At 34.4% G+C, this 16,809-nt stretch overlaps 1 protein-coding gene across 1 annotated transcript in view; it reads right to left on the reverse strand.

Annotated features, from left to right (window-relative positions):
- ZCCHC7 (zinc finger, CCHC domain containing 7) overlaps window positions 1-16,809 on the reverse strand; it is a 258,840-nt gene that overhangs the window by 239,967 nt on the left and 2,064 nt on the right. The window contains exon 2 of the mRNA XM_010847094.1: window positions 11,781-12,412. Within this exon, the coding sequence (XP_010845396.1) occupies window positions 11,781-12,390 (610 nt within the window). The 5' untranslated portion in view covers window positions 12,391-12,412. The remainder of the gene's footprint in view (window positions 1-11,780; window positions 12,413-16,809) is intronic.

The raw sequence follows: 16,809 nt of genomic DNA on the forward strand, positions 1-16,809 counted from the left end.
CCATTAAGAAAACAAAACCAAGAACAAAATTAGTTTTTCACTTCTAGTCCCCATGGATCTAAGTCCACACAATAATTCTTTCCAATCTGCAAAACAAAACAACGCACAAATAGATGGGCTAAGGAAGAAAGATCAAAACGAAGAAACAAGTTAAAAAAAAAATCCTCTTTCCCTTTAGCAATCAACAAAACAACAAAAAAGAAAAAGTGGAAAAGTCACCGAGAATATATGACCATGTAAGCATGGGCACTCTTGCAGAAAACCAAGTCTGCAACCCAAGCCATGGGAAATTTAAATTAGAGCAAACGGCCACAATAGGCAGGGAAATCTGTATAGATAAAAAGGGACTGCTAGGGTTGCAGGTATACTACTAAACAGCTTTTGAGGTTTCCAAACAAACTTTATTAGTTTTATTAATTTAAAAAAATTATAAATAACCATATCCACATTATACATAAAGAAAATAAAGTGTTTCCCCCTAAATCAAAATATACATATGTATGGGATACAGCTAAAGGAAGAAAAAGGATCCCCACTGCTTAATACTGAGAATCATCAAATCAGAAATTTGTTTTACAACTCTATCTCCCTCTATACTTAAATAATGTTAAATCAGTTTAAAAATCTAATGAAAGGAAGAAAAGTCAGAGAGGAGACCCTTTGCCGCTGATGTTAAGTGGTGGCACAATCATAGCTGAACACAACTCCTCTTGGACTACCCATAAAGAATTATACACCAAAGATAGTTTAACAAAAACTTGAAAATTAAGATGATCTGTGGTACATCCATTACATTTCATCTGCTAAATCAGATAATAAAGGAAATTTCCTAAACTAGAGCATTTCAAACAGAAGAATAAAGGGACTTATACAACAACCAAAGCAGTCACGGTATTAAGAACCAATACAAATATTCCACAACTTAAGAATTGATGGATTTTTTTTTTCAACCAGTAACTCACCAATCTAGAACATTTAGGTTCAATATTATGAATGTTTTAGGGGAAGTATTTCCTACACATAAAAACCAGTCATACTAGATTCAAATAATAATACATTTATAGAAATACTTAAGTTATACTTATTCTCCCACAAATTTATATAATTTTTAAAGTCAACCAAAAGGTAGAGTAGATACAGGGTACTGAGTGTAGACCAAAATACTAATAACATGGGAGTGAGGTGATTTTTCAAAAGTGAAATTTTATTGAAGATTAAAATCCTGCTTAAAAGTGGAAAGTAATGCTATTTCTAAATAAAGCCATAGATAAAGTTCATTTTTTTAAAAAATCAGACTAACAACAAAAAATGGTTAGTACAATATAAGGAGTTTCAAGATTAACATGGTTGCACACCTTTTCTTTATATAAAACCTTTCTTCAGTTAAATTTGTGAATTTATGTCCTGAATTCCTCTCACCTGACTTTTTTCAAAGCTTAATTTTTTAAATTACTCTATAACCTGATGGATCAATCATAACCAGCCTGTTTCCTACATCTTTAGACTTTATACAGAAAGAGTATTGAAAAGCTTTCTAGAAATTAGGGCTTTCTTTCCCTACAGTAGGTAATTCAGGTGCTAGTTACAAAGCAAAATCAAAAGTGACCTACGCACTTCAAGGTACTGCCAATAAAACATTTGCTCTCAATCAGCAGCTCTAAACAGCTATTCTTTGATCTTGAGATAATTATAAATTGACAATATATTTAGGCAAAAGCAGAAGGAAAGAGCACAAATTATTTTCTCATTATAGAGTTATGCTGTCTTCACTTAAAATATATTTGCAAGAGATGGGGATAAGAGTAGATGGTCTCAAGTCCACCGTGCACTAATTTTTGAAAGTACAACAAAAGTTGAAATTCTAAGGTAAAACTGTCATGGAAATAAAAGGTACACACATTTAGCGGACAAGATCCAATTTTAAATAATCCATTATTAGACTGCCCTTATATTTGAATCTGAACATTTATCACAAAAATAATTTTATCCCCAGATTTTATATCTCTATCCAGAGCTAATGATATCAAATCAAGATTGAAAAACTAAAAAATAAATCAAATCTATTCTTGTATATGTTAAGTACATCTATATAATTTAAAAAGAAAATGTGACCTTGCACATGCTTGATGCTCAATTAAAATATTCCTTTTTATCAGCAGAATCAACAACAATCTGGCAAGCAACTCAAAATGCTAAAAACTTAACCACGAAAATACCTTTAATTTATAACAAACAATGACTAAGAGATTTAAAAACTTTTGGTTAAAAAACTTCCAATAAGTCAACATTTTCACTTATATTAAGTGTTAACAACCAAAAGGAAGCTAACAAGAGATTAGTAAATTAACCTGAAATTAAATACAAATTTAGTAAAGTCTTATAAACAAGATCTACTTAAGAGAGATAAATTATCTGAGTAGCCTTCACTCTTACGAGGGGGGAAAAAAGTAAACATTCTCCATTTCTATACTTCTTTTGAAAAATGTCTGACAGTACTCATATGTGGTTCATATCAAATTTTACCTTCATACCATACTATCTATAAACTAATCTTCTTAGATAAGTGATCTCTATTAAGCAATAGATTATTTTTAGACCAAACAGCTATAAGAATTTTATACTTAAGCACTCTCTACACAGACATCAGGATTCAACTTTATATGACAATTAGTTAAGAATGAAAATCTTGCCATCTAATTTTATGCTTCCACATTCCAAAACAAACAACAAAAAAACACAGACCTGTAAACGATTAATATTTTATGGCAAGTAAACATGTTATTTTTTTAAGTAGTTCTCAACAAATTCAGTATGTCTTCCATAAAAATCAAATCAGTTTCTATTATAAATGTCAAAAAAAAAAGTAAAATTTCATTATCTCCCTAGGTACTTATCACTGTTGAAAAGCTACTGCAAGTGAATTTAGACTAAAAGTCATAGGTTGACTTTGGAAAAATGCATACCTAAGTTGCTGATCAACAATGAAATCACAGAAATTAGCGATATACATTCCAAAATGTTACTAAAATCCAACCTAATGTTAAGCTGCCTTAACATTTCTGGGATTTCAAACGAGATTTTCAGTCTGCTGAACAATGGCCATAAAAGGCTTTCAAACTTCACTCCATTCACAAGTAAAGTTGAAACTGAACATTTTTATTTCTTCTCTCCTTAGGACAACTTCACCATGGAACAGTGAATAACACAGTTCAAGTCATTATGCTAATTGGAAATTAAATAAAAAGATGCCCTCACAAAAGTGAAGTGTAAGGTGACATGCTACAACGAGAAACGAGAAACGCAGTCCCACAGCAGTGTTAGGGACTGCGCAGGGCAGGCTCACAAGCTGAAAACACCAGGGAGGGAGTTCTCTGGCGCTCTCCGTCACCAGAACTCTAACATGTGGCCATTTTTCAATTATAAGGCAGAAATTAAACTACACATCAATAAGAAGTATGTCAAATAGCAACCCACTCTTATGAACTATTAAACCATAAGATCTCTCTAGAAACTATGACTGACTGGTTAGCTGATGAACGCAGAAATGGGGGAAATACCACCAAAGAACTGAGGAGTACTGAAAGGAAGTTTATTTTCATTTCCAACTAACAGAATGCGTTCCTTTTACACATTAAAAGATGGTAACGAAGAACACAAGCTATGAGAAGCCGAAGTTATATTTCAATACGTGCTCTACTTTGAACAGCCCTGCACAAAACACACATTTTAAGCAGCTGGTCATGTCCTTAGACTAACCTATAACATCTGGTCCGTCTGAGAAAATTTTTCTATCTGCCATTAAATTGCATAAAATACCCAATTTTTAAAAGGAAAAGAAAAAGGAGACACACAAGCAAGAAACAAAAAGAATACCAGAACAAAATAACAACCAAGAAATCTTCCAACAGCATACGCAGAATAGAGGTAGCCTCTAAAAGGCCATGTTATTAAAATATTTAATCATATCTGCCACATATTAAACCATTAATTAAATATGAATGGTGTCAAATACAGTTTTAGGGTTCTTAGCTTTGTTCTTCCTCCTTGCATTTAACCTGAACATTAAATCCTATCCATTCTTCAAGACTGAATTCAAAGGGTTACTTTTCAATTCAGTCTTGTACTTAGCCTATCTTTTTTAAAAAGTCTCCAATGTTCATCTGGAAATGGTTATGTATTGGGGCATCTCTTGTATTGTAGAAATGTATTTAACTTTGGAAATACAGTGAACTTCCCATAGTCATGCAGTTTAAGGTTTCTAAAGGCAGGGACTACACAATTCTTGAATCCCAACAACTTAACAGTATAGTGTCTGTACACTGTAAACATTCAGTAAGTAATAACTGGATTAATTTTAAGACTTCAGATTTAGGTTTTAACTAACAGATAATAAAATGTCACCAAATCAAAAAAATTTATTAAAATAAAGTGCCATACTAGAGACATGTTGTTCAAAAGCAATTTGGGTTCACAAAAAAATCTGAGAACTTTTAATTTAAAAAAACCAAGTGGAAGCTAAATGCCCATGCTTGCTATGGTAATAGTGAACTTATCTTGTTGTTACATGAGTTTTGTCAAAATATTTTCCTACTACATTAAGTTAGTCTATCCATTGTTGCATTTTAGCTTACAACCTTAATGAAATAAAATGTATTATTTTACCAATAAAGGAATTCCATTACCCAAAGTCACAGTTAGTCAACTGTGGAGCGGTAATAGACCTAGTAACCCCCACCAACTGAGAGCCTATGTCCATTACCTCATTTCAGAAGTAAACCTTAAACTAAGACTTGAGGGATGAGTAGGTATCAGCCAGGCAAGGTAGAAACTGATCCAGGCATATATAAAAACCCAGATCAAATAAAATGTGACATATTTGAAAAACTGAAATTCAAGTAGGTAAACCCCTAGACTCATATTTTAAATACTATCAAGTCTTAGTTGAGTGCCTAATAAATGCCAGGAATTCAGCAACTGCCTCTATCTAGGCAGAAGTTCTTCAACTTCTGAAATTATATCCACAACTTTTGTGTGTGTATTTTTTAAGGGTAAAAGGAACTTAACACAAAAAGTTAAAAGACTTGCTGCACTAAGTCATTAAAAGCCATAATTTTACTTCAATTTCAAAAGTCATGACTTTTACTAAAGCCGTAACCTCACGTAGTACTATCTAAAGAACACTATGTATACATTACTCTATACAACTAAATTCACCCATGATTTGCTAGGTACACATTATGCGCCATATGCTGATGAACTAAAAGAGTGACGTGCCAAATTGTACATACTGAAGGAGTTCTACATTAATGTAAAATTCTATACCATAACAATAACATACACTAGGAACTAAATAGGTTTATTCAACTTTTAAAAACACTATACTCTTCATTCTTTAAAGGATATTTTCTTTTTAAAATCCAAACCTATTTAAAATTTTCACTAAATCTAAATTTTTCAAAATTATTAAAAGAGAAAGAAACAGTAAAATGTAAAGCATGCTTCTGAAAGTGGACTTAGACTATTATACATTTAAAATACATTTAAAAACTGTAACAAGCATATTATTCATCAATTATTTAAAGTTACTACTCATTCACTTCCAAAAAGTATTCATTATATGCCTAATGTGTCCAGCTCAGATCAGTGTAGAAGATATAAAAACAGTCCACAGTCCTAGCCTAGAAATGAAAAATATCTTTAGATATTATTATGGACTGATCGCCAGGATATACTGTTAAGAGAATAAAAGCAAGGTAGCTCAAAGTGTAGATCATATGCTACCATTTATTTATATAAGGGGGAAGGAGGATATGAAGATATTTAAATATTTGCTTATTTTTTTTTAATGTAAGGACAAATCATCAATTTCCTCTTAACAGTTACCCCTAAGAGGAAGAGTGGGAACAGGATGAAGAATGGACAGAAAGCAGACTTCTCTGAATATTTTTTACCTAGTCTTGTTGATTTCAATTTAGAACCTTATAATTATTTTACATAATTATGCAACAAATTGAATTATTTAAAGGTAAGACTGAAAAATAACATATGAAAAGCAAAATGAAACAAACAAACCTATCTATATGTCTAGTTGATAGCACAATCACAGGGAAACACCTGAATTTAAACTTCTAGATAACTACTAATTCACAGGAAATACGGGGGACAGTGGAGCATGTTAAACACTACCACAAAATTCAGACTCAGGAAATTCTAGAAGATAAACAACCAGGTCAGTACAACAACTAAATTATAAGGAAGGAAAAAAAAACACATAGAAGGAGACAAAGGATGAACCTATAGATTAAAGGACACAAGTTATCACCCAATTATAATAAATAGATCTGATTCAAATAAACTATAGGGAAAAAAATTAAGAGTCCATCAGGGAAATTTGAAGACTGAATGGTTATTTAATGATAAAAGAATTATTGGTAATTTGTTTATGTGTGGTAATGATTGTTTCTTAAAAAGAATAATTTTGTTTCAGAAATACAAATTAAAATGTATGTATGGATGGATACGTACATAAATGAATGATATGATATAATGACTGTGATTTGCTTCAAAGTAACATAGGGGCATGGAATTATACATGAGAAAAAATTGGTCATAAGTTGATAATTGTTGAAGCTGGTTTATGGAACACTGAAGCTATTACAACATTCTATTTCTGTATACCTTAAAATTTCTATAGAAAAAAAAAAATCAACAATAATTTAACAACCACTCCCAGAGCTAGTAAAGTCCCTTTCCTATGAAGGAAAATAAGTTGGTGATTATTCATGTATAACTCCTATAGCACTTACCATCATTCAGCTGTCTTATACAATAATCCTTCCCTAAAGAGAGATTCCCCTCACAAATTAAAACACATGCTTATTTCCTTTGGTGCATCTTTTCTTAAACCAAGAAACCTGTCTTTCTAGTGAATGTGTAAATCACAGGCTACTCCTATTGGGAATAATAAATGAAAGTAAAGGGTTAGAATTTTAAAAGGAAGACAAATGACAGAGCAGGTAACAGTTACATAAAGAAAACTTAGAAAAGAGTTAAAAAAGTAAAGGAAATGAAGTTTACTTCTAGACCTTAGAAATAAACTCCTATATCCCTCAGTAGAAACAGCTGACAGCCATATGTAACACGTACTGAAGGCCTATGTTTTGGCATGGATTTATTATAAGCAGAGACCTTCATCATAAAGCTGCATATACAGAGGAAGGCTAGCCTGAGCACACTACCTAAGTGCTACATTCTCAAGGCCTCCTGGAACCCAAGGAAGCTAATCAACAACTTCAAATCAGTAAAGTATTAAACATTTAGAGGAAGAATAAAAAGGGAAGAAAATGTCTCTTGGTTGTATATTACTTGCCTTATTATGTATTCTAATTGCGTATTAAAGCAAAACAAACATTTACAGACCTCACTGAAACTGAAGTAATGGGAAAGAGCCTCAAGTTTCCACAGAACAAGAGCAGTGCTGCACTGGTTACTATAAATTTAGCAATAGTTAATGAAAAATATGGATCATCAGACCTTCATGTACTACCACAAATTCACCAATCTTGCTTTTTAAAAAGTTTTTCAAGTTTTCAACCACATCTATCCCCAGGATTTGGAAAGACTTAACTCCCATGCTTAAGAAGAGACTTCTGTGAATAACTTAAGCTTATCATATTTTGTCTCTTCATTGAAACACCAATACCACTCCATCAATATTTGAGCAATTAATGGAAAACAAAGTCATATATATGGCAAAAAATTATTCTAAATATTACAAGAAGGCTTCTGAGGCAAAGACTTATCCTCAAGGAGTCGTTAATCTCTTCTATCATATTGATATTTCAAATATGCCATAGTTTGGGGAGTTTGGGGAAGAGGGGGAATAGTACACAACATTATTGTTGTTAACAATCATCATCATTTCAAAAGCACACCAGAATTTCCAAAAACTTTCAATGATATAAAAAAATATTTTCTCTATTTTTGAATGGGCTAATAATGATCAGAGAGGAAAGCACACTCAAAAAGGCATCAGTACCGAATATATTGCCTATTAACTGGAAAAACTGGATTATAGCATTTGTAGATCAAGGAAATAAAATAGGGGATATATAAATTTTTTTGAAGAATCTATAAGAGTGAAACAAATTAATTTACACACTTGCAAAATTTGTTTCCATTTGATTAGAACAAAAAAAAAAAAACAAATCCCAGGAACAAAGAGTAGGGGTAAATTATTTCAATATGGATGGTAGGAACATACACTGAATGTCCGAAATCAAGAATTACTTGAAATTACTTAGGTCTTGAATCAAATATTTTTACCAAAGTTGCAGAAAAAAGTGACATAAATTTATATACTACACATACATTAAACTTTAAAAGAATGGATACCTCTAAGATGAATCAATTTCTTTAAAAACTGTAAATGGATGAAACAATAAGGAAAATCTTATTTGAAAAAAAATTCTAAAAAAACATAAACCAATGTAAGTAATAACTATAAGAAACAAAGACTAGGAGATAAAAGCTAAGAAATAACAAAGAGTCTGCCAGTAAATCAAACAGAAATGTGCAACATGACAAGTCATGGTAAAAACCACTGCAGTTAATTGGAACCCTCATATATTACTGGTGAGGACACACAATGGCACAGCCACTGTGTTAAAGTCTGGCAGTTCCTCAAAAACTGAAACACAGAAACATCAGTAATCCTATTCCTAGTTTATACCCAAAAAATACCCAAAACAAGTATTCAAATAAATACTTGTACGTGAATGTTCACAGTGGCACTATCCACAACAGCCAACAGGTAGAAACACAAATGTCCATCAACAGATAAATGGATAAACAAAATGTAGGTATATACATACAATAGAATATTATTTGGCCTTAAAAGAGGAATGAAGTATTGATACATACTACAATATGCATAAGCCTCCAAAACATTATGCTAAGTGAAAGATGCCAGACACAAAAGGTCACATACTGGATGATTCTATTTACATGAAATATCCAGAACAGGTAAATCCATAGAGAGAAAGCAGATTTGTGCTTGTCAGGGTCTGAGGCAGGAGGCTATAAGGTGTGACTGTTCAATGGGTGCAGGGTTTCCTTTGGATATGGTGACAATATCTGGGGGTTTCCCTTGGATGTGATGAAAATGTTTTGGAACTAGATACAGGTAATGGTTCTACAACACTGTGAATGTGCTAAATGCCTCCAAATTGAACCTTTAAAATGGTTAATTTTATGTTAATTTCACCTCAATAAAAATAAACAAATGCAATACAAATAGTCCCTCTCCAAAATACAGTTAAAGACAGACATGCTTCTTATTGTCTACTTGTAACATAAAATACTAAAATTGTTTTCCAGAGATGTCTCTACATACCTAATTACCAACTTCTTTTCTAAAAGCCAAACCTGACAATTCCATCATTCCCTTTCCTCTAGAATCCTCATCTCCCTATGGTTCAGCTACTCCTAACCCCATCCTCACCACCCATATCAATCCCTGTCACTTTGCCCTGAGAAACTCTAGTTCCAGTATGAACCACCACCCAGTTAACCTGCTCCTCTTTCTGTGGAAAGATCAACTTTCTTTTCAATTTATCAAGCTTTTCAGTATGTAAATGTGAAATAACAATAAGATATCCAAATGGAAATATTCAGCATGGTGGACACAGAGAACTTGAATTCAAGAAAAGTGGCAGATCATCATGAACACATTAGTATTTGATGAAACTAGGTGTCACCTTAGGGGAAAGCAATTTAGAGAAAGGATAGGCTAAATGCTTGTTCTGATGTTCTGCAAAGTTTTGCCTAACCCTGGATCATTCCCTAGATATTACTGGGAAAAGTTATGAAATCCTTCAAAATGAGTTCATTACAAGCTCATATTGTTTTAATTTTGATTGAACACTACTTCTAAGCAATCCTTTTATTCTCTTACTGTTGAATTGTTAGTGCAGTGACCTCCAATCTATGGGCTTTAGACTCCTGAGGAGCTGTAGAATTAGTTATCACAACACGTAGCAGAAGTATGCATTATATAAGGCCATATATGTGGGAAACGGGCCTTACAAACTATTTTTCAAATGTGTACACAATGTTGTGGTTAATAAAATACAAAGTCATGTATGAGTGTACTGAATAGCTTTTTGCTAATAAGCATTTTCTCAATTAACAAGTATTAAAAATATAACTATAGTCATGTGTGGGGGAAGGGGTCCACAAATTTGTTCTGATGTTTAAAGAAGTTGTCATCTTCAAAATATTGGGGTCCACTGCCTGATAGTACTCCCCATAGCACCTAAACATCCTTCCCACACTCTAAGCCTCTAAGTACCCTGACCCACTTCCACTTTCATTTTCCCAAGAAAATCAAATACATCTTCATATATTCCCTCATTTATCTCAATCCTTCTGAATTTATTCTTTCTTCTCCATTTCTATGAATATTTGATAATTTAGCAATTAAATATCTTTCTACGACTAATTCAGACATACATATCTGATCCCTTCTCTGACTTACCTTCCCTATTCCAATCCACCAAATAGGTTTAATCTCTCCTTCTTCAAGAAATTTCCCCTTCTACCTAAAAACCATTATCAAACCTCTCTTTTTTTGATAAAACTTTACCTGATTCTGCTCTATGTTCTACCTACTAGTCTATCTCTTCTTCCTTTTGCTATCAAATTCTCAGAGCTGGCCTCCTAAAGCCTGAGCTAGACACCTGTTTTTTAAGATTATGTTGAAATAGCCATCTCATTTCTTCAGGTATCATGGCTGCTCTCTTAAACAAGGTCAAAATTAAGTAGTTAGGAAGTAGGTTTCCTATGGATTGGAAACCTAAAATATTTCCCATCTGGCTCCTTTAAAAAAAAAAAAAGTCTGTTAACCTCCGGGGCTTCAAAGCATCATTTATATTCAATATCATCATTTTCCTCTGAGAACAAGTGGGTGCCATTAAAAGTTCTGAAGCAGCAATATACTTAAGACTTTAATACTGAGCAAAGGGCATTTGAAGACTACTGATTTAACAGTGTACAGGGAGGATGTAAAAGATCATTTAAGAAAATATTGCAAGAGACTACGCATTACACATAAAGGGAGAAAAATGAAAGGGACTTTTTAACAGGATAAGCATCAATACTAGCTTACTACATGTGACAGAGGAAACAAAACTAACGCCAAAATTTCATTTCTCCATGATGTGGCTCTCAGAATCTACATTTTCTTCTACAGTCTATTGTAGACTTACAGCTCTTCATAGTTTCTACATTACTGATTGCAGAGTTCCTAAAAATCTTAATACTAATTCCATATCTTCTATGTACCAGGCATTCCACATGCTTGCTATATGTCTATCTCCTGAGAAAGCAAATCATTTAGCAAAAGGCAGAACCAAGAGAGTTGGCCAATGAGAGCATAGAGCCAATGTCAGAGGTGGATGGAGTACTCACCTGTGGTACCAAGCAGAGAGAGAGGGGAACTAAGATTGCACGTCCAGAACTGGCTCTAGCCAAACAGGAAGAAACAGTTACGAATTTGCTTACAGCAGAAGCAGAGTGTCTTTGATATCCTGACATACTCTTTCTGATATTCAGACAGACCACCATTAGATTGGTAGGAAAGTCTCATGAGAAACAAGCCAAAAACAAGACAAAAAGGTGAGGAATTAAATGGAACAGACCCTAATGGTCTTTTGTCTAGGAAAAGCAGTCTTCCTCATTAAAGATGATACTACTTTTCAAATGGCCAATATGATACTAACCTTCATTAACAGACTTTTCACATCCCACAAGATTGAGAAGGATATCGTCATCTTTATCATCAACTTCACATCCCAGCAGCATCCAGCTTTCCACATTATCACTTTCTGAAATGGTGCTCTCTTCCTCTTCACTTGAACTGACTTCTATAATCATGACCTCCTGGATTGTACCCGATCTCTCTCCAGGTTTAGACTTCTCAATATCCCTCTTGCACTTCTTATCTGCTAAATCATTAGAATGAAGAGAAGCAGGAGAACCTTGGGTCTTTTCTTTTGCATGGACTCTAAAATTCTTTCTTTCACATCTATAAATACTATCTTCATCAGAGAGTGTGATGACCTCTGACCCATCTGACAGTTGTATGACCTCACTATCTGAAAGGACAATTAAATTCTTTTGATTTGGTTTACTACTGAATGATTCAGAATTCCCAGAGTTCCTGTCTTCATGTTCTTCCTCCCTGATGACATTATCAAGATCTTGGGCATAATGAACTTGGCTGTAGAGCTGAAATTCCACCTCACTATCAACACTCAGTTCACTAGATGACTCTTCACGATAAAGCTCATCTTCATATGCTTCTATGGTCTCATAACCACCAAACATCATGGAAAGTCAGTAAACCTTGATGCTGTAAAAAAGAAAGTCACACAAAGAATATATTTTAACAGCTCGGATCATGCCTGTTTAGTCCATAACGATACCACCTCTTAGATCTAACTTTTGTGAAGGTCATCAGTTTTCTCAATGACATATTAAAAAAGATCCTTCTCTTAGGGTAGTACCATTTTTCAAAGCTTTCTAAATTCTGTTATGACCCACTCTAATGATATGCCCATCGTCCCTCCCAAATGAAAATTACTACTAACAACAGAGTTACAATTATATAATATTAATGGAAATGTCATATTTCACAAGTATGTTAGAAAGAAAAAACAGGCTGAGATCCACTGTTTCAGGCATCCATCATTTTTTTTTTTTCCAAAATACTAAAAATCACAAAAATATTTTAGATCATTCTCACTACTATTCCATCCATTTATCAACTTTTCCCTGGTTCTGTATCCATCTTTTTGGGTGTACATTCTCACAGGAATATTACTTCAATTATAACTGAAATCTACAAAAGACATAATTATCTTATTTACTGCCTTGGTATATATTTTTATTCTCAATTAAAAAATTAATCCTATGGCTTCCTGATCTTTGACCAAAAGAATACATAAAAATACCTAATAGGGAGTTCCCTGGCAATCCAGTGGTTAGGATTTGGCTCTTTCACTACCGTAGGCTCAGGTTCAATCCCTGGTGGGGGAACTAAGACCCTACAAGCCACACGGTGCAGCTAAAAATTTTAAAAATATGATAAACCTTAGTTTGTTTCTGTGCTACCTATAAAGATATGTATGAAATACAAACTAATCAAAGACCTAAAATTGAGGTAAAACTCAGCTTTAGGAGCACTTTACTTTCCTACTGTGACTCAGATGGTGGCTCAGATGGTAGACTTCCCTGGTGGCTCATATGGTAAAGCATCTGCCTACAATGCGGGAGACCTGGGTTCAATCCCTGGGTCAGGAAGACCCCCTGGAGAAGGAAATAGCAACCCACTCCAGTAGTCTTGCCTGGAAAATCCCATGGACAGAGGACCCTGGTAGGCTACAGTCCATGGGGTTGCAAAGAGTCGGACACAACTGAGCGATTTCACTTTACTTTCCTACTGTAAGTATGTTAAAACCTGCTCATCTCTCATTTCAGTTTAAATATTATTAATACTTATTCATAGAAGCTTTCCTTGACCCACCAGGCTAAATTGTCTCGCCTTTAAAGGTTTCCACATCATTTCAAAACATTCACATTTCTAATTACTAATACAATGCAAATTTCCCATAAGCACAGAGCACACACCCCAGGAGGGCAGGAACTATATTGCTAAGTCGTTTTAGTCGTGTCCGACTCTGTGCAACCCCATAGACGGCAGCCCATGGCTCCCCCGTCCCTGGGATTCTCCAGGCAAGAACACTGGAGTGGGCTGCCATTTCCTTCTCCAATGCATGAAAGTAAAAAGTGAAAGTGAAGTTGCTCAGTCGTGTCCGACTCTTAGTGACCCCATGGACTGCAGCCTACCAGGCTCCTCTGTCCATGGGATTTTCCAGGCAAGAGTACTGGAGTGGGGTGCCATTGCCTTCTCCACTATATGCACTTTATTCAACAACGGATCCCCAAGGCCACACGGAGTAACTGGCATTTATCAAGGTTTCTATCAATGGCTGTTGATTAATGAATGAATATATGAATAATATCATCAGGAATTTGTTTAAAGGCGCTAATAAATCTAATATGTGCCTTGTGCTAGTGCTCAGTCGATCAGTCGTGTCTGCCTCTTTGCAGCCCCATGGACTGTAGCCTGCCAGGTTCCTCTGTCCACAGGATTTTCCAGGCAAGTATATTGGAGTGGGTTGCCATGCCCTCCTGCAGGGGATCTTCCCAACCCAGGGATCAAACCTGCGTCTGCTGCACTGACAGGCAGATTGTTTGCCACTGAGCCACCTGGGAAGCCCTTAATATGTGTTTAAAATATGAACATTATGATGAGATGAATTTTGTAGTTGTCTCCAACTATTCCAAAGATTCTCATATTATCAACCAAAAATCTACACAGATGTTTTGATTAGGTACTAATGGAACACTGATCAAAAAGAAAGTGCTGGAAAAAAAAACCCTTTTTGTTAAAAAATCATGGACAGTCTAGAGAACAATTAATAATGATAATTTATCCTTTCTACTCTGCTTTTAGCTACAAAGTATTTATAAAGACTAGTTGTTTTCTTAGCTCTCTGCCCAAAATGTCAGGGTACTTCTGGTGATACAACCTGCTGATTCCAAGAATCAAATGAACAAGAGGCAAAAATGTACTACACCCATGCTGGAGTTTCTTGTTTTACAGAAACAAACAAACTTTTGCTGTACACTTTAAACCTTTACAATGTTGTGTGCCAATTATATCTCAATAAAGCTGGGGTGGGGGGAGGATGATCAAAAGTTCTGAGTCAACAATACTATATGACATATTTGAAGGCTAATCAGAGTGTAAATCTTACACATTCTAATCACACACAAAAAAGGCAAATATGTGAGGTGATGGATGTGTTTGTTAATTAACCTTAATGCAGTAATCATTTCACAATATATACATACATCAAATCACTCTGTTGTACACTTTAAACATACACAATGTTATTTGTCAATTCATCTCAGTAAAGTTGGGGGTACCCATCTCTCTATGCCTTTTTTTTTTTCCTTCTAAAAGGTACAATATATCTGTTCCCTTCTTGCACTGTCCTTCAGGTTGCTATGCTGTTGTTGTCATACAAGTTGAATGTGGCTGTCTGAATGATAATACTCATAGCATTTATCAGTTTATATTGAAATGTTAGCCTCAGAGGAATTCAAATAAAAGATGAATCCTTTCTTTTTTATTTAATAGGTAAATTAATTCTAAAAGAAGTCAAAGGAATTATGCTTCCTTCAAAATCCTCACTGGATCCATCCTGAGGATCCAGTGTGGACTTAAGATAAAACATAATTCCAGTGCAGCACAGAAAAAATTAAAGAGCTAAATTACAGAGTTACAAATTTGTACTACTCTGGAGCCATCCCAAAGGAAAGGGATTAAGAAGAAATAGAGCCATAGGCACACCTGTGAATGTATGCCAAAAATAAACTACAAAAATAAAATAAAAACAGACTTCCTTGGGTCTAAGGGTTTATCTCTTTCCCTGAAATGTAGAAAATGAATTTAACAATTTAGCCCCTATGGCATTTAAGAGGATTTTGTACCTTCTGTACTGAAAACTGTGCTCAGCATAACCTGCTCTTCTATTTATGTAGCTTATATTTGCCAGAGTAAAGGTTTGCCTGAGGCTGTGTTGGTTTATGTTACTACCTTAATTACACTCAAATGCATTAATTTTCTTTTTTTATGTATACTCAGAGGACAAATATGAAAAAATATACATGTCTCTAACTTTTAATTTAGAAGGACTTCTCAGCTTTTTTATTATTGTACACAATTCTCAAGCATATTTAACTAGATAACAAAGGCCCTATGAGAGTCACAAAATTTTAAATCTGGAAGAGACTTTTCAGAGAATCTCATACAATCTTCTCAATTTATATATAAGGAAACTTAGGTCCAAAGAAATAAAGAGGCCTATCCAAAGTTATTTACCTGGTTAAGAAACACATTTCCCTGATTCTCAACCAAATGTTCACTAACATTAAAAAATTAACAACTTCAAATAAAGATTAAAAAAAAAAATTCCTTCAAAGCTATATATGCATTGGTTTTAACACCTAAATTTATCTCACAAATATCCACTTTATTTCCCAGTAGAGTTTAAAAACTATGAAAGAGGCATTTTAACTGGAAAGAAAAGCATACATTATCAGTTTACTATCCAAGAACATCCCAAGTTTGTATTCAGACAATAAACAGCAATGCCACAACCAAAAAAGATGGCTCTTACATAAGAGAGAAACTGCAAAGCCTCTCGCCTTTCAAAAGTAGGAGCAGTATTCATTCACTGAAATTTTTTAAACTAGACAACTTAAAGCTTATTTAAGCTTTCAGATTTTACTACACAATCTTTAAAACCAACATTTCTACTCTTACAGTCTACTAACTGGTCACTTCTTTGGAAGGAATGATGCTAAAGCTGAAACTCCAGTACTTTGGCCACCTCATGCAAAGAGTTGACTCATTGGAAAAGACTCTGATGCTGGGAGGGATTGGGGGCAGGAGGAGAAGGGGACGACAGAGGATGAGATGGCTGGATGGCACCACTGACTTGATGGATGTGAGTCTGAGTGAACTCCGGGAGTTGGTGATGGACAGGGAGGCCTGGCGTGTGCGATTCATGGGGTCTCAAAAGAGTCGGACGTGACTGAACAACTGAACTGAACTGGTCACTTCAGTCTTGTTATTTCTTTTCAAAGTACTTTTAGCCTATGTTTCTTTCTGATGAG

Source organism: Bison bison, unplaced genomic scaffold (assembly GCF_000754665.1).
Source record: "Bison bison bison isolate TAMUID 2011002044 unplaced genomic scaffold, Bison_UMD1.0 scf7180017864243, whole genome shotgun sequence".
NCBI classification, from domain to species: Eukaryota; Metazoa; Chordata; class Mammalia; order Artiodactyla; family Bovidae; genus Bison; species Bison bison.